Source organism: Artemia sp. Qi Xiang Cuo, chromosome 9, assembly GCF_049724085.1.
Source record: "Artemia sp. Qi Xiang Cuo chromosome 9, ASM4972408v1, whole genome shotgun sequence".
NCBI lineage: Eukaryota > Metazoa > Arthropoda > Branchiopoda > Anostraca > Artemiidae > Artemia > Artemia sp. Qi Xiang Cuo.
Genome location: NC_142802.1, coordinates 4,539,151 through 4,560,091, shown reverse-complemented (window position 1 = coordinate 4,560,091; position 20,941 = coordinate 4,539,151). Strand labels below are relative to the sequence as shown.

General features: G+C 36.7%; 1 protein-coding gene across 1 annotated transcript in view; it reads right to left on the bottom strand.

Annotated features, from left to right (window-relative positions):
- Positions 1-305: 305 nt before the first annotated feature.
- Positions 306-20,941, bottom strand: part of LOC148948251 (dosage compensation regulator mle-like) — a 45,348-nt gene continuing 24,712 nt past the window's right edge. The window contains exons 4-8 of the mRNA XM_089094244.1: positions 16,374-16,584; positions 9,109-10,311; positions 6,863-7,229; positions 2,815-3,101; positions 306-1,863 (exon numbers count right to left, since the gene is read on the bottom strand). Of these exons, the coding sequence (XP_088950370.1) occupies positions 611-1,863; positions 2,815-3,101; positions 6,863-7,229; positions 9,109-10,311; positions 16,374-16,584 (3,321 nt within the window). The 3' untranslated portion in view covers positions 306-610. The remainder of the gene's footprint in view (positions 1,864-2,814; positions 3,102-6,862; positions 7,230-9,108; positions 10,312-16,373; positions 16,585-20,941) is intronic.

Sequence of the window (20,941 nt, the reverse complement as noted above, 5' to 3'; positions counted from 1 at the left end):
GACAACCTGCATGCGCATAGGGTGTTTTGATTGGGTTGATCAGGGAGAGGGGAACAATTGCCCTCTCTCTTAGACTTTAAAAAATACATTTTTAAAATATACTTCATTGAAAACTTTTCGGTTTTATTCATGAGCACCCCTCCCCAGATTTAAAAACTTCAATTTGCCCCTCCCCCGTCCCATCCTCCTCCCTAATTTTTTGCAAATTTGCGCCCTTACACACACAAGAACACAACTGAAAACATGACTAAATAGTGTTGGAATAAAGGGCTAAATAAAAAAATAAAGGGCTAAAAAGGGCTAAATAAGTGTTGGAATAGATTTAATCACAACAAAGAGAAACAAACATTTATACCAAACATGATTGTAGTCATAGATAAAGAAATTCTATAACCTGAATGACGACCAGATTGAAAGATTTTTTTATCTGTTCTCGGATAGCCCATAATGAACAATTAAATTCAAATAAGAAGGAAAAAATGGGATTTAATCTTGTAAATAAAGCAATTTATTTCAGATAAATGATTATATGGAGCTGTCTAGAGAATAGAGCAAGAGAAAATGGGCATTCTACAGTTGACAGATCACTGATAAGCCTATTAAAAAGAAGCTACTGACCTCCCAATCCAAAGCCCCCATAACTACCTCTAGAACCTCTTGCTTGCCAAGGTCCCCTCGGCTGGAACATATTAGAGCCCCTTGAATTCCCCATATTATAGCTTTGGTTCATTCTATTGGATGCATAGGATTGTCCAATAGAGGTAAAATCAGAATTCTGACCTCGCACAAAGCCACTTCCTCCTCGCCATGAACTCCTTTCAGTTCCTGAAAAAGAGGACTGAAATCCGAAACCGCCACCCCGCTTCGGCTGTGAACTGAAATCGTCCCTGTCAAAATTTTGACGGGGGGCAAAACCTCTACCTTGGCCGTTATATCCACCAGGGCTATTCATACCCATATCGTCATATGGTCGTTTCACACCCCTTCGATTGTTCATGCCGCCTCGATATGATTCTCGCCTTCCAGTTGTTGAACTGGCGTCTTCCATGCCTTCTCTACCCGCATCAAACTCACATAGCATTTTGACAGTTTTAACGAGATGTTTATCCTGTTCTGACAAAGCGTTAGCATATTCAGGATCTTGAGATACAAGCAAGATTAGCTTCTCGATACGAGGACGCAGAGCAACAATTTTTCCAGCAACCAAAGGATCCATCTCAAGATTGATCCAATTATCCAGACGCACTTTACCGTCAACATATTCAATTTTCTTTGATGCAAAAAGGAGTAACTGCAAAGGAGCAACCATAGTCATTTGTTTACAAGATACAGCCTTTGTGCGAATCTTTTCACCGAAAACGAAAAACGGTGACGGAAATTTCAATTCAAAGATACTACAATTTACCGATGATTTATGTACCAAAGCCAGCTTGGATTCAGTAGTTAAAACCTTCCGTTTTTCTTTATGATAACAAACGTTAGGATAATGACCAAATGCAATAAGAGAAGTCACTACATCTAGTTCGGAATCTGGACCAAAATATGAATATGTTTGAGGAACAAAGCTTATTTCAGGAAATCCGAATTGTATCATCAGATCTTTAAGCTGACGCTTTGCTTCTGAGATAACGGTCAGTGTTGGATTTGAAAGCATTTCTCTCTCACAATATTCTTCAAGGAAATACTCTTTGGTCTCGCGAACTTCTTCCCATGAGTGGTATGCATTAAGTAGAGCAAGATGATCAGAGTTCTTGTCACCAGCAAATCTTCTCTGTCGCCCTGATAGCCTTTTCTGATCCACAGATGTCAGGAAGACTTCGACAGAAGTTGAATCAGTGGCTGCTATTGTTGCAATTGCATCCCCTAGGAAAAGAAAACAACAAATTATAAAAATCTAAAAAAAACGCGGAACTGGGGAGAGAAAAAGAAAGAGAGAGAGAGAGAGAGAGAGAGAGAGAGAAAGACAGAGAGACAGAGAGAAAAAGAGAGAGAGAGATATTTAAAACTTTGGACCCTCGAAAAAATGCAAGTGATTTACATACAATTTCCGGACACACATAAAGTTGTGTCTTCTTATCTCTGCTCTTTGTGATTGAAAGTCCTGCTTTATGATTCGTCTTTGTAGAAAAGAGTAAAAAGAAAACATCGAACCAACATGTATAGCGTGAAGATTCTCTCTCTCTCTCTCTCTGTGGACTCCAAGGGCACCACTCAGTGTTTTAGGGTACTAGACAGTTTAGGCATATCCGAGGCATGATCGAATACAGTTGGAATGGCTTCAGTTTATATTAACAACATCGAATGGCCCACAGCCTATTCTATTTTTTATAATTTAATAAACGCTTGGGGTTTTGTTCACACTTCGCTATTATTTTTTTTTATGCTTATTCAGTTATTTTTTTTTAAGCTTACCTCCCCCTCCCCCCCCATAAACCGTTGCTTTATAATAAACACGCATCCGAGATCATTCCTCTAGCAAAAAAAAATCCTCATTTTTGTAGATAGGAGCTTGAAACCTCTACAGTAGGGGTTCTCTGATACGCTGAATCTGATGGTGTAATTTCATTTGGATTTTAAGGGGTTCGAAAAACAGGCGATTTGTCTCAGGCTCGTAATCTTTGATGGGTAATACTAAACTTAATGAAACTTAAATATGTGGAATCAGCATAATAGGCCAATTCTTCTGATTTATCTATTGGTATCAAAATACCTATTTTTAAGAGTTTCGGTTACTACTGAGCCGCGTCGCTCCTTACTTACAGTTCATCACCACGAACTGTTTGATATTGTATTACTCTGATTAACCTGACTCACCTGCGTTGAATAAGGAGCTTAAAACAAGCATTTTCCCCAATCTGGGCTCAATAGGAAGCTTGGCCAATATCTTTCCCAGAGGAGTCAAGCTTTCGTTTCTCGTGAGACACTTTAAATCCCGCAAAGTGGCCTCTGCTTCAATAACAGCATCAATTGGGGGCGGTTCCATTGCTTTACTCAGAAACAGGGATATTTTGCCGAGTCGAAGTAGTTTAATTGACAGTGCAATCTCGTGAAGGGGAGTTCTGAATATCTCTGGGGTCAAATGGGGCTCTAAAGCTTCGTACCTGAAACCAGAAAAACTTATTAAACATCTCGACACTGAATGTTTAATTATTAACTTGTAGGCACATCACCCCACTAGTGCAATACACGAATCCGTGCAATAAATTTCTTAGGAAAAAATTGAATAACTTCCTAACGAAGGAAAAACGAGGATAATTCCAGCTAGAGAAAAAAAGAACAACAGTAAGCAAATATTCTCGATCAAGACCTCCGTTCAACCGTCTTCAGTACAAAAGGCAGAGAGTGAGTAAAAAATAAAAAATAATAATCCTAAGGACAAAATACAAACAGAACCAACCTTAAAAAAACAACACAAAAACCCCACTAAATTAGAAGAGACCCCCTAAAAGCAACAGCGAAAGGGCACCTGAATAAAAGCATCAGACCGTAAACGGTTATTCAAATATGAGAAATGATTTTATGCAAGGCTTTTTGGAACGCTACTGGCTTACAAGGTAGGGCAGAGCAGGGTTGACCCCTGGATACGGGGGTGATCTGGACATTAGTATGAACACGTAGTGGCTTAGCAAAAATTCTCAGAAATCACGACAGGTGCACTATCTATTACCCTATTATCACGCCAAACACACAGCCATGTTTCGTATTTTTCAAAAAATTAGTTTTTTAAAGTTTAGTTTTGGCATATTTCTTGGGCTATATATGAAATCATCAGGTAATAGGGGGTGGGGGGGTGCATTTGAAATGAACGTATTATTATATTTGATAAAAAAGGAATCAAACAGTTTGTTCACCTTGTCCCTTTGTCAGTTATGGATTTTTGCATGTTTACCAAAGTGGCTCACACATGGAGATTTTTATAGCAGACAATACAGTGCAGCCTATTTGATTTTTCTAATTACTTTGACGTTGCAAGCAGACACATGGGGTTGGACCGGATATGACGGTCAGGAGCTGGCTCGTGCATTTATCGTATCTGCCTAAGCCAACCTCGTCTCTAAAAGGTCGGTATTTAGGGTATAAGATGCACGAATGAATCCTTGATAATAAGTATTTTCTACTACGTAAAAATAGACTGCAACTACAGCTGCATCCATGATTCCTAACTATGAGGCCAAAAACCCTCGGCTTTTTCTTATTTGAGGCCTAGTAAAAGAGTGAACCATTATCTTTCCAAGGAATTTAGCCATAATGCTATGACATTATATAGATAATGATATACAAGACATCAAAGTAAAAATCTGCTTTCTTTTTTGGCCAACTGAATAATGTTTGCGAAGTTTCTTTATTAACTATAAGAAACTACTAAGTCAAATACAAAGCTAGTATGTGAAGTATGCGTATGCAAGGCGGTGGTCACTAGGAGTGCTAGCACTAGGAGTGCTAGGGGTCTTGCAAAAGGAAGCGGATGTGCCGACACTAGAACCCTCCTTGAATCTGTTAAGCATTCTATTAAACATAGGAAGCCAGACAAAAAGTGTCCTATTCTTCCACTTCTGGTTTCAAAAGGGAGCAATTTCAATCCACAGACTATTAGCTACTGCAAGGGTAATTCAATGACACTCTTCAAGTTCCCTCTTTATTGCTCAAATGAGCTACAAACCTTGGGAATAGCAGTCGTAGGCCCTTTAAAGTGTGCACTTCGACAGAAATTAATGGCTGAATACCAATCCTGGGCAAAGAATTTTTTTTAATATTAAGTGGCAGCGCTTACTTCGCAGTTTTTCCTGGAAAAAATTAGCCTAGCTGACATTTTGTTCAACACAAATTTCCTCTTTTAACAGGGATATTTTCTTGGATCAGGATTTTTTTCCCTCAGCAACAGCAAGAGAGAGAATGGTAGTCATGGTGCCTGAGAACCCAAGCCCCTTGGATTCTGAGGGGCCTCAGACCGAAGAAAGACCCAGAGTCACTACTGAACATGTTCGACATTTCCCCTGAGTGTCTACTGTTACCGCTTAAGAGCAACAAACCCACAGTAAGGACGGCACTCGGATAGTTACTGACACACCTGAAAAAGAGGAAACAGAGCAAGCGAGAAAACCAAAAGTAAAGAAGACAACGAAAAAGAAAAATGGACAATCGAAGGAAATTGTTGAAAAGAGCGATAGTGAGTTTCTCGACCTCAACAACGTTTTGCGTCGAGTCGCCTCATCGCGGTGACGTGGAAGACATCGATCCCAATCGAGTCCTTATATCCTAATTATGTGGCTGCGATTGATTTTATTCTTGTGAAGTTTGTGCTTGGCAAGGGTAGTGTAGAAATTGTTTAAATTGCTCACATAGAAAGTGTCAATCAAGGTGATTTAGGGATTTCCTTCATGAGCAAAAACGGACAGAAATTCGTACATCGTCCAGATATTCTTGATAAGGCAGACGACGTTGATTTGAAACTTCTTCGTTAAAAAAAACTCTGAAGGCACAGAAAGATCAGGCCGAGGATTAGTCTGCCATAATCACAAAGTGTACTGGCTATGGTCAATAGGTTTTCATTTTAATACTTTTATGTTAATTTTATATAGCTGAAGTCACATTTTTTATTTTTTTTATAATTTTGTGCATATTTGAAATAAAATGTCAGAAATCTAATGATTCAGCATAGTAATCGAACCACCATTGCTAGAACCACCCAATCCTGCTGTTTTTTGACAATTTGAAAAAACAAAAAATCTTTCTTCCCTTTTAATGGGAACAATCAGAAAAATGTTTTGAAGGAAGTCAAACAGAAACGCATTTTATGCTGAAGCCTAAACTATAGAAAACATGTGGTTTAGAAGAAATGCCGTTTCAAGAAATTGCGACCTGGTCAACCCTGCTCACCCCTATGTTGTTATCAGACAACATTCGCGAAACAAATATTTATCAATAAAAGTTATATGAAAAATCAGAATTGACAAATTCATTATAAATGGGGTTCAGATAAGTTTCTTTGGTATCTATTAAGGACGACTTTTTTGGGTACATGTTTCTTGATTTCTTGTTATTAAGGCTTGATTTGTTTTATTTTGTCCTAAAGACTTTTATGTGCATATTTTATTCATTATCATTTCATTTTATTTTACTGAGGACGGTTGAGCGGAGGTCTCGACTGCAATATGTGCATACTATTCTTCTTTTTTCAATGCCTGAAATTGACAGAGTTTTGTTTTTCTTTATTACAAAGTTCTTTCATTTTGCCAGGCTTAGCCAGCGTGGTCTCAGAAATTATTCACAAATTACCTTGGAGATTGAAAACCTATTTTGGACAATCGTTTAAAAATATTGCAAAAAAAGGAAGAAAAAAGGTGAGCCGAAAAGAAGGAAAACATGTAGGCTACAAAAATGCCGGAACCCTTTAGAAATGCTAGCAGTGTTCCATAATGAACTTATTTGACTGAATAGACATATTTACTTCGCCAATTGATTCATCATGAAAATCTGACTCAGCATGGGTATTTAGCCGAACTTATAGAAAAACGACTAATAAACAGAAAAAATATATTATTAAGCAGGTCAAGAGAACTTGATGAAGTCCTTGATATCCTAGTCCTTGATGAAGACTTAAATACGAGCCACTTGGCTGGCAAATTCTCTAGAACACATTGAATCTACAAGACTATTTTTAAGCTAGTATATTTATATTACAGGTATTAAATAATAAAACAATGGGGAAAATTCGAAAATAACAGATAAAAAGAAAAAAAAGATTGGCAAAAGCAGTCTATCTAGTATTTGAAAATTTGAACTACTATTTTTTAAGTTGACATTGCACCTGTTCAACCTTAAGAAGGAAGAAGAAGAAATATAAGGAAGAAGACAAACATACCTTGACCGACTACATAGGAAATAGCATTTTCCTGGTCGCACACGGCCTGCACGTCCTTTCCTCTGCTCCAAATTACTTCTCGATGCCCAAACTGTGGCATAATTAGTCATATTGTTATGAGAAGTATATAGCTTCATCTTCAACCGGCAAGTGTCAATAACATAGACAACGTCATTGATGGTAACGGATGTTTCAGCAATATTTGTTGATAAAATGACCTTTGTGCAACCAGGTGGAGCAGGTTGGAACACTCTTCTCTGGTCTTCCCTTGGAAGCATAGAGTGAAGCGGAAGGATGAGAAAGTCTCTTGAGTTAAAGCGTGGGTTTTCCATTAAGCGCCGCATAAGCATAGATATGAGATTCCAACCTTCAAAAAGGAGTGAATTTCAACTCTGTTGAAATTAGACAAAAAAGAGAGAGAGAGAACGGAGAAAGAGAGCGAGAGAGGGAGAGATAGAGAGAAAGAGAGAAGGAAAGAGAAAGAGAGACAGAGAGAGAAAAGGAAAAAGAGAGAGGAGAGACAGAGAAGGAAATAGAAAGAGCAGAAATAAAGAGAAGGAAAGAGATTGAGAGGATAAATAGGGAAGGAGAGGAGGAATAGAGATAAGGAAAGAGAGGGAGAGGAGAAATAGAGAGAAGGAAAGAGAGGAGAAATAGATAAGAAAAGAGAGAGAGGCGAGAAATGAAGAGAAGGAAAGAGAAAGAGAGAAATATAGAAGGATAGAGAGAGGAGAAATAGGGAGAAGGAAAGAGAGAGGGAGGAGAAATAGAGACAAGAAAAGAGGGAAGCGGAGAAAGGGAGAGAAGGAAAGAGAGCGGAGAAATAGAGAGAAGGAAAGGTAGAGAGAGAGAAATAAGTAGGAATCTGCTAAAATTTATGGTTCATAATAACAGTTATGCTAAACGAAAAAGTTTCAATATTACAAATTAGTGTGGCCTACAAGTTCAGTATTCAATTACACCTTTGGCTATAGTAGACCAATTTCAGAAACAATCCTTATCTGTCCAATTTTGCAAGATAGCCATTAAAACAATTTACTATAAAAAAAAACAGATAAATTTTCATTCAATATGCCAACACTAGACAAGAGTGAACCTGGTTATTTATTGTGAAAAATAACTGTGCCTATAGAGTAGATTAGCAATCGCTGAAATATCTCTGTCAATACCCCAATTACAGGTCACATATTGTGTTTTAAATTTGGTGTCGGTATTTTGAAAAATGTGCGGCTTCGTGAAATCCTCCATCATGAGCATCTCCCTTTGCGCCAACGGGTCCTGTGATAAGTAGCACAACCGGTATCAAATATTCAGCCGGTACCAGCGCGACATATGCGTTACGCATGCAGTTCTGTTTCCTCGTTCGTCAAGACTTTTAATACTGGACTAACTCGTCAATAATTGTACATATTTAATTGCTTTAGTTCATTATTCTTTTTATTTGTTTTGTTTTTTAAAGTTTTTTTTTTTCTTTAACAGTTGGATATTTCAATGTCGTAGGTTTTAGTTTGACTCTGTGATATTTTGAATCAACGTATCAATTTGTATGACGATAGCTATGGCTGTGACTTTTATATGTTTAGTGCTTTATATTTTATTATGACAAGAACTGCTGCTGATCACCATGACCATGTAAGGCGTTTGATAAAAAAAAAAAATCGTTTATCATTACATCCCCTTTAGAACAGCGTCAGAAATAAGACTTGGCGTACGAAATTAAGGAATAATAGCTATAATTAAAATAATAACAAAGTTGATGCTAGAAACCCCCCTTATCTGATTATAGTAAGAACTCGGACACAAAGAGCATGGGTAACTTATAAATAAAAACTAGTTCTTGAGTCGAAGTAAAAAAAAAAATGTCAACGCCATCTAGCATCTGGTGACACTTGGCATTTTTTCAAATTTTCTGTTAAGAACTGCGATCAGACACTTATTACCACCCTAATTATACCAATTACTTATTAAATAATACTATTACTAATTACACTCAATGTAATACTAATAACACTAATTATTACACTAAAAAAAATTGTCGCCATACGCTAAATGGCGTTGATAGTTTTGTTCGGCACCATTTCCCACATTTATAAGTTACGCATACTCTTTACCTAGACATAAAAAGAGGGAAACAAACGGTGCTTTTTTGATTAAAAGTCCTTAAGTAAAATGACGAAATGATCCTAAGTTAAGATGTTTCTTAAGTGAGGAAGAAAAAAGGAAAAGTAAAATAGAAAGAACATTACCAGGCAAAAATACGAGAACAGCTCCTTCGCTTTCTCTTTCTTTGATGTGCACCAAAATACTTTCAACTAAATCAAATGGAACTTCCCGTTCAGGTATTTTCGACATGGCCATAGTAACTTCAGGTCCATAAGATGGATTTACTTTCAAATTTAAATTAGAGTCTGATTCCACCTCTGCTCCCTCCTCATCATCTTTGTCCTTTCGCTTCTTCTTTGGGTCAACCAAAGGTACAAATTTGGTGAGCTGAACACAATCTTCGAGGAACAAAGTATCAATAGGGAAAGTACGACCAGGAATTTCAATCACTGGACAGTCACCAAAATACTTGGAAAAAATTGACGTATCAATTGTCGCAGACATGAGTATTATTCTCATATCTGGATAGGTGTGAACCATGTCACGTAGGACAACCATGATGAAATCAGTGTTTAGATCACGTTCATGAATTTCATCAACAATAACGTGTGAAACACCGCGAATGCCAGACTCCAATTTTCTAAGCAGCACACCTACAGTGCAGAACATAATACCACCATATGGCCTTGGCAATATGGATTCAAAACGGACAGAGTAGCCAACACTAACGCCAAGGTCTTCATTCCTCTCACAGGCTACACGATCTGCCACGGAAACTGCTGAAATGCGCCGTGGCTGTGTTACTACAATGTTACAGAAAGCACCTTGATTGGTGCCAACATAATCATCAAGTATATATTGACAAATTTGCGTCGTTTTTCCAGAGCCAGTTGCACCGCGAACGACTATAACTGAGCTTTCATGAATCGCACTCAATATCTCAGACTTGAAAGAAAATACAGGCAACTTATTTCTTTCAGTTATCATATCTTGTAATCCCTTATCATTCTGTAAAGATTCTCTTTGCTTGCTATATAGATCGTCACTAATTTGCTCTAAAGTTGCAGTGGCCAATGGTCCTTCGTCAATATTACAGCCTGTCCATGGATTCCAGTTGACCATGGGCGGAGCCCAAGGTACAACCCCACCTTTCGTTTCTTGAACGTCTTCATTTATTTCTTCAACTTCTTCTGGTAATAGATTGGTAGTGACATCTGTGCCGTCAGGCTGGTTATACTGGATGTCCAATTCATTAATACACTTGTCCAGTGCCTCTTCAACGGTTGGCTTAAGCTTTACAGGATACGTGACAACATTTTCTGCTGAACGGTCTTTTTTCAGAGTGCCTAAAATGTAAAAAAAAGGTTAGACATATGTTTTATTAGTTCAAAATTCTCAGTGGAGCCACTTCAACAAACTGATGTCATGGCATGTACTCATAAACGATAGATGTTGTACGCCTAATTTCAAACAGTTCGTCGTAACGAACTGTAAGTAGGGAGCGACCCGGCTCAATAGTAACTGAAACTCTAAAAAACGGATTTTGATACCAATAGATACATCAGAAGAATCAAATTTTTATGCTGATTCCAAATATATAAGTTTCATCAAGTTTAGTCTTATCCATAAAAAGTTACGCGCCTGAGAAAATTTGCCTTATGTTTGAAAAAAAGAGAAAACAACCCCTAAAAGTTATAAAACTCCAATGAAAATCTCAGTACAGGACTTAGCGTATTAGAAAACGCTACTGTAGAGGTTTCACAATCCTACCCGCAAAAAAGTGAAATTTTGTATTTTTTTCCAGAAGAAAGATCACAGATGCGTGTTTATTTGTTTGTTTTTTTCCCCAGGTGTGATCGCATCGATCCAGTAGTCCTAGAATATCGTGAGAGGGCTCATTCGAACGGAAAATAAAAGTTATAGTCCCCTTTTTAAGTGACCAAAGAAATTGGAGTGCAACTTGGCCCCCTCCCACGCTCATTTTTTTCCCAAAGTCACCCAATCAAAATTTTGGGATAGCCATTTTGTTCAGAACAGTCAAAAATATCATTAATATGTCTTTGAGGATGACTAAATCCCCCACAGCTCCCGGGGGAAGGGCTGCAAGTTATAAACTTTGCCCATTGTTTACATATAATATTGGTTACTGGGAAGCATACAGGCGTTTTCAGGAGGAATTTTTTTCTAGTGGGGGTCGGGGTCAGAGTAGGGGTTACGGGGGAGGATCTTCCCATGGAGGATATTTCATTGGGGGAAGGGACATTTCTATGAAGGGGGCGCTAGATTTCCCAGCATTATTTAAAAAACGATCAGAAATTAAATAAAAAAATAAGTTTTTTTCAACTGTAAGTAAGGAGCAACATTAAAACTTAAAACGAACAGAAATTACTACGTATATGAGGGGGTTCCCCCCTAGTTAATACCTCACTCTTTACGCTAAAGTTTTTTTTAGTACTTTCAAAAGAGCTATCTATTTTAATTAAACGCCCTTTGTGATCCAGAGGTTTGTGACTGGAACAAAACTTGACCTTGAGCATAAAGAGTAAGATCTGGACTAGGGAGCGAACTCCCTAATATACGTAGTAAAACATACGAATATAGAAATTCGTTACGTAAGTTAGGCTACGTCAGAACAAAATTTCGAGAAAGCAAATTAGCCAAAAAAAGGAAAATTAACATGCGAATTTCGTTTTAATTATTCATGTACGGTGAGCCAAAATAGGGAGCCAAATAGCCAAAATCGGCGTTCAAAAACGTTCATAAATTAACTTAAAAAAAAACAAGTTTTTTTTAACTGGAAGTAAGGAGCGAGCGACATTAAAACTTAAAACGAACAGAAAGTATTCCGCATATCAAAGGGGCTGTCCCCTCCTCAACGCCTCGCTCTTTCAAACAGTTCGTGGTAACGAACTGTAAGTAAGGAGCGACCCGGCTCAATGGTAACAGAAACTCTAAAAAACGGAATTTTGATACCAATAGAAACATCAAAAGAATCAGATTTTAATGCTGATTTCAAATATATAAGTTTCATCAAGTTAGTCTTACCCACCAGAAGTTACGCGCCTGAGAAAATTTGGCTGATTTTCGAAAAAAGGGGGAAAGACCCCCTAAAAGTTATAGAACTTTAATGACAATCACACTATCAGATTCAGTATATCAGAGAACCCACTGTAGAGGTTTCAAGCACCTATCTACAAAAATGTGGAATTTTGCATTTTTTATCAGAAGAAAGATCACGGATGTGTGTTTAATTGTTTTTGTTGTTGTTTTTTCCCAGGGTTGATCGCACCGACCCAGTGGTCCTAGAATATCGTGGGAGGGCTCACTGGAACGGAAATTAAAAGTTCTAGTGCCCTTTTTAAGCGACCAAAAAAATGGAGGGCAACTAGGCCCCCTCCCACGCTCATTTTTTTCCAAAAGTCACCCGATCAAAATTTTTAGATAGCCATTTTTTTCAGCATGGTCGAAAATATGATAACTGTCTTTTAGGATGACTTAATCCCCCGAAGTCCCCGGGGGGAGGGCTGAAAGTTATGAAATTTACCGAATGTTAACATACAGTTATGGTTATTGGGAAGTATACAGACGTTTTCAGGCGGATTTTTTCTGTTAGGTGGGGGGGGGTCGGGGGTTATATGGGAGGATCTTTCCCTGAAGGAAGTTTTCATGGGGGAAGGGTCATTGCTATGAAGGGGGCGCCGGATTTCCCGTCATTATTAAAGAAAAAGATCAGAAATTAAATTAAAAAAAGTTTTTCAACTGAAAGTAAGGAGCAACATCAAAACTTAAAACGAACAGAAAATAATACGTATTTGATTGGGTTCACCCCCTAGTCAATACCTTGCTCTTTAAGCCAAAGATTTTTTAGTACTTTCATAAGAGCTATTTATTCTAATTAACGGCCTTTGTGATTAAGGGTCATTTTTAAAGAATTGGAACAAAATTCAGACTTAAGCTTAAAGAGCAAGGTATTGACTACGGGGCGAACCCCCTAATATACGTATTAAAAATCTATGAATACAGAAGTTCGCTACGTAAGTTAATTCGTAAGTTACGTATATTTATTACTAATCAAAACGTTCGTAAATAAAATTAAACAAGTTTCGAGAAAGCCATTTAACCAAATAAAAGTAAAATTAATATGAAAATTTTGTTTTAATTATTAATTTACGGTGAGCCAATATTAAAACCTGCATTAGTTCAAAAACGTTCAAAAATTAAATAAAAAAAACAAGTTTTTTTTTAACTGAAAGTAAGGAACGACATTAAAACTTAAAACGAACAGAAATTATTCCATATATGAAAGGGGCTGTCCCCTCCTCAACGCCTCGTTCTCTACGCTAAAGTTTGACTTTCTCACAACTTAATTTTTTTTAAACAATAAAAAACTTTAGCGTAAAGAGCGGTCGCTGAGGAGGGGGCAGCCCCTTTCATATACGGAATAATTTCTGTTCGTTTTAAGTTTTAACGTCGTTCCTTACTTTCAGTTAAAAAAAACTTGTTTTTTATTTAATCTACCCAAAGGATTTATCAATCTCTAGGGATTTACCGAGAAACTGTGTTAAAAAAAGGAGAAAAGATATTTGCGTTTAAAAACATTTTTAAAGAAGTAAAGTTCACCTGCTGTAAATTCCAGGACTGTTATCCGATCCTTTACTACATTGCAGCTGCAACCACGATGTGGAATATGTCATTTTAGTGTCTTATTCAGGGTTCTTACAAATACAAGGGGCCTAATACTCCCTTAACCGTCCGCTTTTTACACTAAACTTAACTCTTAGAAAGTTATGCTTCGAGAGAAAGGATCAAAACCTATATTGGATGCTTAGTCAAAATATATTCCTCCAAATTAAAGAATATTAGCGGTTAAAATTCCCTCCCCTTCTTCATTTTAACTACCTCTCATGAAAATTCTGAAAATATGGGGCTAAAAATGACCTTTTTTGAGGTTTTAGGCACCCTCCTTCAGAAAAAACTATACCAAACTTTGACATAATCGCTAGTGCCACAACTATGCAATTTTCTGTAGCCGGTAGTTCTACAAGATAAACGGTTTATAGTAAAAGCTTTGCAATGCAATATTATTGCTATTTTACTTTATGTAAGGGTGGTCTGAAAAGTTTCTGGCCTATACTACAAAGCATTTTTTTTTACTACAAAGTCTCCTTGTAAGTCTACACAATTCTGTTGATTTGCGCCCTTCAAAATAGCACTCGGCGTGCTTCTCTCTAAAACAATTGCTTACGAAGGTTTAGCCCTTTGATTTAGCCCTTCCAAATAGCACTCTACGGGCTTCTCTCCAAAGCAATTGCTCACAAAGACTTAGATCTGATTTAGGGCTTTGATTTAGCCCTTCCAAATAGCACTCGCCGTGCTTCTCCAAAACAATTGCTTACGAAGGTTTAACCCTTCCAAATAGCATTCGGCGCGCATCTCTATAAAACAATTGCTTACGAAGGTGATGACCTTCTCATTGGACGAAAATATCTGTCTTCCAATGGGATATTTTTAGACTAGACAACAAAAAGAAGTCACTTGGGGCTTGTAAGGAAGGTTTGATGATTTGGTGAGGAAGGAAGGTGAACTGAGACGGCGCTTTGCCTAGGTGAAACAGGGTATTTCTTTTTCTTCAAATGTGGCCAGGTTTCACCAATTTTGGCATTTTAACTTGTCAAGTAGTTATGCATTGTACGGTCCTTTAATGGTTCTTCCAGTTTGGAGATAGTCGACTCTACAGCTCCATGGCTATCCCAAAAAGTAGTCACCATCACTTTCTCGACCAAAAAAAAAAAAAATAGCTTTTGCTTTTTTGAAACATATTCCCCTATTACGTCAACCGTTTTCAGATATTCCTATAATGATTTAAACTCAAAATGACCAGAAACTAATATTAAAGAATAAATATTAAATAATGTTAAAGGATGAAACCCAAAACGAAAAGAAATTAAATAAACAATCATAAGAAACATACAGGTAACAGTTACTTACATAAATGAATAAACAAATCCTAAAACGAGTAAAAAATAAACTGAATATTCAAGTAAAACTTAAAACGAACAAACCCTTAACGCCTACAAAAGTCTAAAGCCTACTGCGTCATTATGCCTCTCATAATGCAAATTTTTTTACTAATAAATTGTATAAATTTATTAGTTATTAATTAATTTAATTAATAATTATTTTTAATTAATTAATAGTTAATAATTATTAATTATATTAAATAATTATATTATTTATTATATTAAATAATATATATTATTTAATATATTATATTATTTAATAATTATATTATTTAATATATTAAATAATTATAAATTATATTAAATAATTAATAATTAATTAATAATTTATTAATTACTAATAAATTGTGACGGGTAGCTTTAAACTTGACGACTTTTATATGATAACTATTAAACTTGACGACTATAAAAACTAAAATCTTTTGGTACATATATTGTTCCAAAGATTCTTTTTCTTTTTAGATTTTTAGTTTTTTTTTTTTGTGGAAAGGTCCTTCTTTATACCCTTTTCGTTGCCACAAACTTCAATTTTAAGGATTTTTTACCAAAGTAGAATAACACTTCATCTATTAACTTTATTTTCAAGTTCATAGATGGTTTCAATAACGTGTGCTAAAAAAAGAATAAAAAATGAAAATGGGCACCGTTCATTTTCACCGCCTAACAAAACTTAACCCCCCTCCCTTAGGCTGGATTGAACTTCCTTTGGATTGTACTAAAGACCAAATACATGAACAAAAAGGAATAAATGGAAGGAAGTAACAACCAAAGGAATTATTTCAAAGGTTGGCCTCTTCAGAAGGAAATATGTTAAATAAGACAATTATTACTTCATAATGTGTAGAAGAATTGTAGTCAACAGATATTCCAGGCTCTTCCACATTCATTGCCTATTCCCGCTTTTATTCATAGATAAATGAATTTTCCATAGGCTAACTCTCTTCTGTAGATTGATTTCACAGCAAACAAGCAAGATAATGGCAACAATTGGCGGAAAGAAAAGAGTAAGCCAAAGGAAAATTCACTTTAGCTAGTGTATAGACAAAAGCGGAAAGGACAATAGCAGATATTTCGGCAAGGACCTCCGCCAAGGAAGTCTTTGCCGAAGGACCACCTTCGGTTTTTTTTTAGCACTGAAGACGGCCTGGCCGATGTCCTAGCCGAAATATCTTTTGTTGTCCTTTTTGCTTCTTTTCCGTCCACTGGTTGATATTGCCCAAGTTTCCTCGGTTATTTATTGCCATGTGTAGTCAGATTGGTCTTGAATGTATTTAAGAGGCTAACCACTAAGTTTATACCCACCCTAAAGTAATATCTGTAATACATTTCCAACAAAGACTGCTTGCCGCTTGCAAAGAGATTCATTTGAATAGATTTAAATGACTCACCTGCAAAAGCTGGAATAACGTTGAAGTGAAAAAGTTGCCTAACGAGGGAAAGAGCACAGCTTTTTGAAGCCGCCATTTTGTTGGAGCCTGCTTCTCTCGCCGTTATTTGACGACTAAGCTTAGTTACATAAAAACCCATTTCTGCAATAAAGCTTCGACTGTTATCAGGCCCAACTGAACTGTAGCGATATTCAGCAGTTATTCGGTTTTCCTAGAAAACAATAGTTTTGTTTTAGGACAGTCATACGTAAGGATTAGGGCCTAAGTATTCGAGGAACCAAACAGAATGGACCAATTTGAGCAAGTTAATTATCAATGGATACAGAGATAGAGCTTTTTGAACATTATAAATTATACTTTAGAAACAGATAAGGGAATAGAGGCCAAATTCTGAAAAATTTCGTTTTTAACCTGGAGTTACGCAAAAATTTTAAATTATGATATCATGGTCATGTTTTCAAGAGTTTTCTATAAGAACCGAATTTTAGAGAATCTGGTCTCTACTCTTTTATAAGGAAGTTCTATGTGCTTAAACCTAACAGATAAGATGTATTCAGGCATGTACCCAACACAGGGATGGGGCTCCAGGCCCACTATTCCACGAAATCGTACAACTTCTACAATCTTCAGCAAAATCATCACATCCTTAATTTTGTATGAAATAGATAGTAGGCTACATCAGTTTTAGAAATTATTAATCAAAGAAGGAATATGCACAAAAGGGATGGACAGATATAGGAAGAAGGAGGATCCACAACAAAGATTGAAAGGGGCAAACAATAATCCTCGAATCAGCGGATAAATAATTCAGCGCCAAATACCAACTATCACAACTATTAAAAATTATAAATTATACTGCATCATGGCGGTAAAAAAAAAATTACAAAAAAATACTGCTTTTACATCCTCAGGTATTATAGAATTTCTTTAAAGCATTTTTTTTCTGTCGCAAGGCAGACCTTCATCAAGTCAAGTTCCTTTAAGTCAGTCTCAAAATTCACTGCGTTTTTTATAAAATATACTTTATTTCTATTTCCTGACACGCAGTTAGTTGCTTTTCGTTTTTTTTTTTTTTTTTTTTTATTAACAAGCAAGCCTTTTAGTTTTTATCATCATATAATCAAATACAAGGGCGTCCCAAGGGGGGGGGGGAGTCCCCTCCCCAATTTTTTTGGCATGCGGTAAAAGTTTCGCCGACGGCAAAAATTTCGGCCGAAATTTTGCAAAACCGGCCGAAATTTAGCAAAATTCTTGATTTCTGCAGAAAGTTCGGCATAAATCAGGTAGCGATTTGGTAAAATTTGCGAAGATCCCTCCCCCCCAACGAAATGAGCCTCGGGAAGCTCCTGATCATATATACAACCTAATGCTTTATTACTTTGCCTCAAAATACAAGACTTATGAATTGTCTCCTGGACAATTGATAGTAAATCAATTTGATACTTGGCCGGCGTATCATAAGCAGGGTTGCCAACTGGACATATTTTATGTCCAAATGACATATTCCTGTGTACCAGGACATAATGACATAATAGGACAAAAAAGGGACATATTTTAGAAATTTGCGACATAAAAGGGACATATTTTGCAAATTTATGACGTAAAATAGAATATTTCCCCGCTGGATACATGTTTTTTATAAAAAAAAACAATGTCATTTTTCACCAAATCAGTAATAAAACTACTTGTCTAGCACCAAACTTACTTAACTACTTATTTTCTACTAATTTTTTACAAACTTTATTTTTTTTGCAAACGTTATTATTTTTCGGATTTGCTTGCTTTTTCCTGCAGACAACAATCTGCAAATACTCTTGAAATTATTTACAAGTTTGTATTATTTAATCTATAAACGATTTTATTTATCCTTGCTTTTACGTTACAGTCAAAACAATAGGCAAGCAGGCACCTTTTTAGTTAACAATCGCTTCCGGCTTCCAAAGGTCAGGCAAAAACATCTATTTATCAAGTATTACTAACTGAAAATGAAAAGTTAGCAGAAGAAAAAAAAAATAGATTCTTGATGATCTGGAATCAATTTTTTTATCGATAGATGCACCAAAAGATTATTGTATTGTGCTGATTCCAAATATATAATATTTTTTAAGTAGAACGTTATCCATTAGTGGGCCTGAGAAAATCTGCCAAATTTTTAAAAAAGGTAAAAAACACCCTATAAAAGTCAGAGAATTTTCATGGAAATCACGCCATCAGATTCAGCATATCAGAGAACCCCACTGTAGAGGTTCCAAGCTCTTATCTATAAAAATGAAATTTTATAGTGTTTGCCAGAAGAAGCATCACGGATTCGTGTTTATTTGTTGTTGCTGGTTTTTCCAGGGGTGATCATATCGAACCAATGGTACTAGAATATCGCAAGAGGGCTCGTTCAAACCAAAATTAAAAGATCTAGTGTCCTTTTTAAGTAATAAAAGCTTTGGAGGAACACTAGCCTATGTCCCGTGCTCTTTCTTCCTGGAAGCCTCTGATTAAAATTTTGAGATAGCCATTTTATTCAGTATTGCTAAAAGGTACAATAAATATGTCTTTGGAGAAGACATGGCTCCTCAGAAACGTCAGAGGAAGGACCACAAGTTATGAAATTTGCCTGTTGTTTACATATAGTATTTGTTATAAGGAAGTATACCGACATTTTCCAAGGGAGGAAGGAGATCTTTTGGGGATGGATTTTCTATGGGGCGAATTTCCCATTGGGATGGAAGTTTCGGGGGGGGGGGATCTTTTCAGGGGAAATTTTACATGGGGAGAATTTACCAGAATTTGTATACAGAATGTTTGTTATTTGTCTTTTTTCTCGTTGTTGATCCCATTGTACATGTATAGACATTCTGATGGAACTCTCAGGGGGAAGTTTTCAGCGGAGTTGGAATTCTCTTGGGATCTTTCGGGGGGGGGGGATTTTCCACGGGATAAATTTATATGGGGAAATTATCACCAGGAGAAATTCTCCATGGAAAATTTCTGGGGGATAAACTTTCCAGGGGGGGTAGTTTTCCAAACAGGGATATTCCCCAATGACCTTAAAAAGGATCAGAAACTAAATGAATACAAGTCTTTCTTCAAATAAAAGTATGGTAAGGAGTATTTTTCAGGCAGAATCGTAAGCAAAAAAATTTCTGGGGAGGATTCGCAGCAAGGATGGAATTGTCCGGGGGTAATTTCCCGGCGGAAGAATTTTACATGGAGGAATTTTATATAGAGGAATTTTTCGTGGGGAAATTTTCTACAGAAAGTGGATTTCCTGGGATTATCTGAAAAACGATCAGAAATAAATACAAAAACTATTTTTTTCTACCGAAAGTAAGGAGCGACATTAAAACTTAAAACGTACAGAAATTATTCCGTATATGACGGGGGCTACTCCCTCCTCAATAACCCCCTCTCTACGCTAATGTTCGACCTTTTGTCTACCATTTTTTAAAGAACGATTCTTGAAACACAAGGGTCATCCCACCCTTGGAGTAAGCCCCCCCCTCCACCCTTGGTGGAGAGGGATGGAGCCGCCCCCTCCATCCTTTTGTGGAAAAGGATGGAGCCACCCCCCTCCACACACGTATTATTTTCCCTAGGTGCATCCAACAGAAATCTTGGTGCATCCAACAGAGAAAGAAATTTCGTTAAAAATGGTCCAAAGAACATATAATACTGCCCTAAGCGTTTACACAACCTCTAAGAGCCCTGGGACAACGGTTGTAAGTTATGCCCCAGGGGCATATAAAGTTTTATGGGATGGGTAGTCGTATAAATTTCCGATGGGGCTCATTTGATTGAAGTTTAGTGCCCTTTATAAGAGTCAAAAGTGATTTGAGCCCCCCCTCCCGCGCCTATCAGTTCCGAAAACAAGCATTCAATCAGAATTTGTAGACATCTATTTTGTTCAGCATTTTTCAAAGTTTCTGTAATTATACCTTTGGGGATGTCACCTCCCTGATTGAAGGGCAACCCAGCTTACCTAGCACTCCGCAGCGTCTCTTGACTCCTCGATTGTACCTTATGACATGCGCAAGAAATACTGTGATTGGCAAAAAGCTACCAAAAGAAGTGAAAATGCTAACCCTCATGCCGACCATACCTGTAAAGCTGAACTCTCGTAGGAACATGAGCCTTAAGCTCCGACAATTAGTTTTTTACTGTTTACATGTTTTTATGACTTTTGTGCTTTCACACTAGTTCATTTTTTATGGATAAAGTAAATGGACCTTTTTCGTTTTCATTATATTCGATGTTAACTGATCACTTTAAAAGAGGTTTACCAGTCGTAAAAAAACTAGTTTCTGAGATTTCAAGATGGACATATTATGGACATTATAGACAAAATATGGACATAATTTAGCTGAAAAGGACACATTTTTGGATGCTCAAGGGACATATTCATTGACAAAAAAGTTGGCAACCCTGATCATAAGAAGCCATCCTTCTATACTTGTATAGTGGAATTTCAGGTTACATCTATAAATAAATGATTACCACACAAACACTTTATTAATAACCACAACTATACGACTGAATAGCATTATTATCTATAATCGTTGCGTAACTACAAGCAC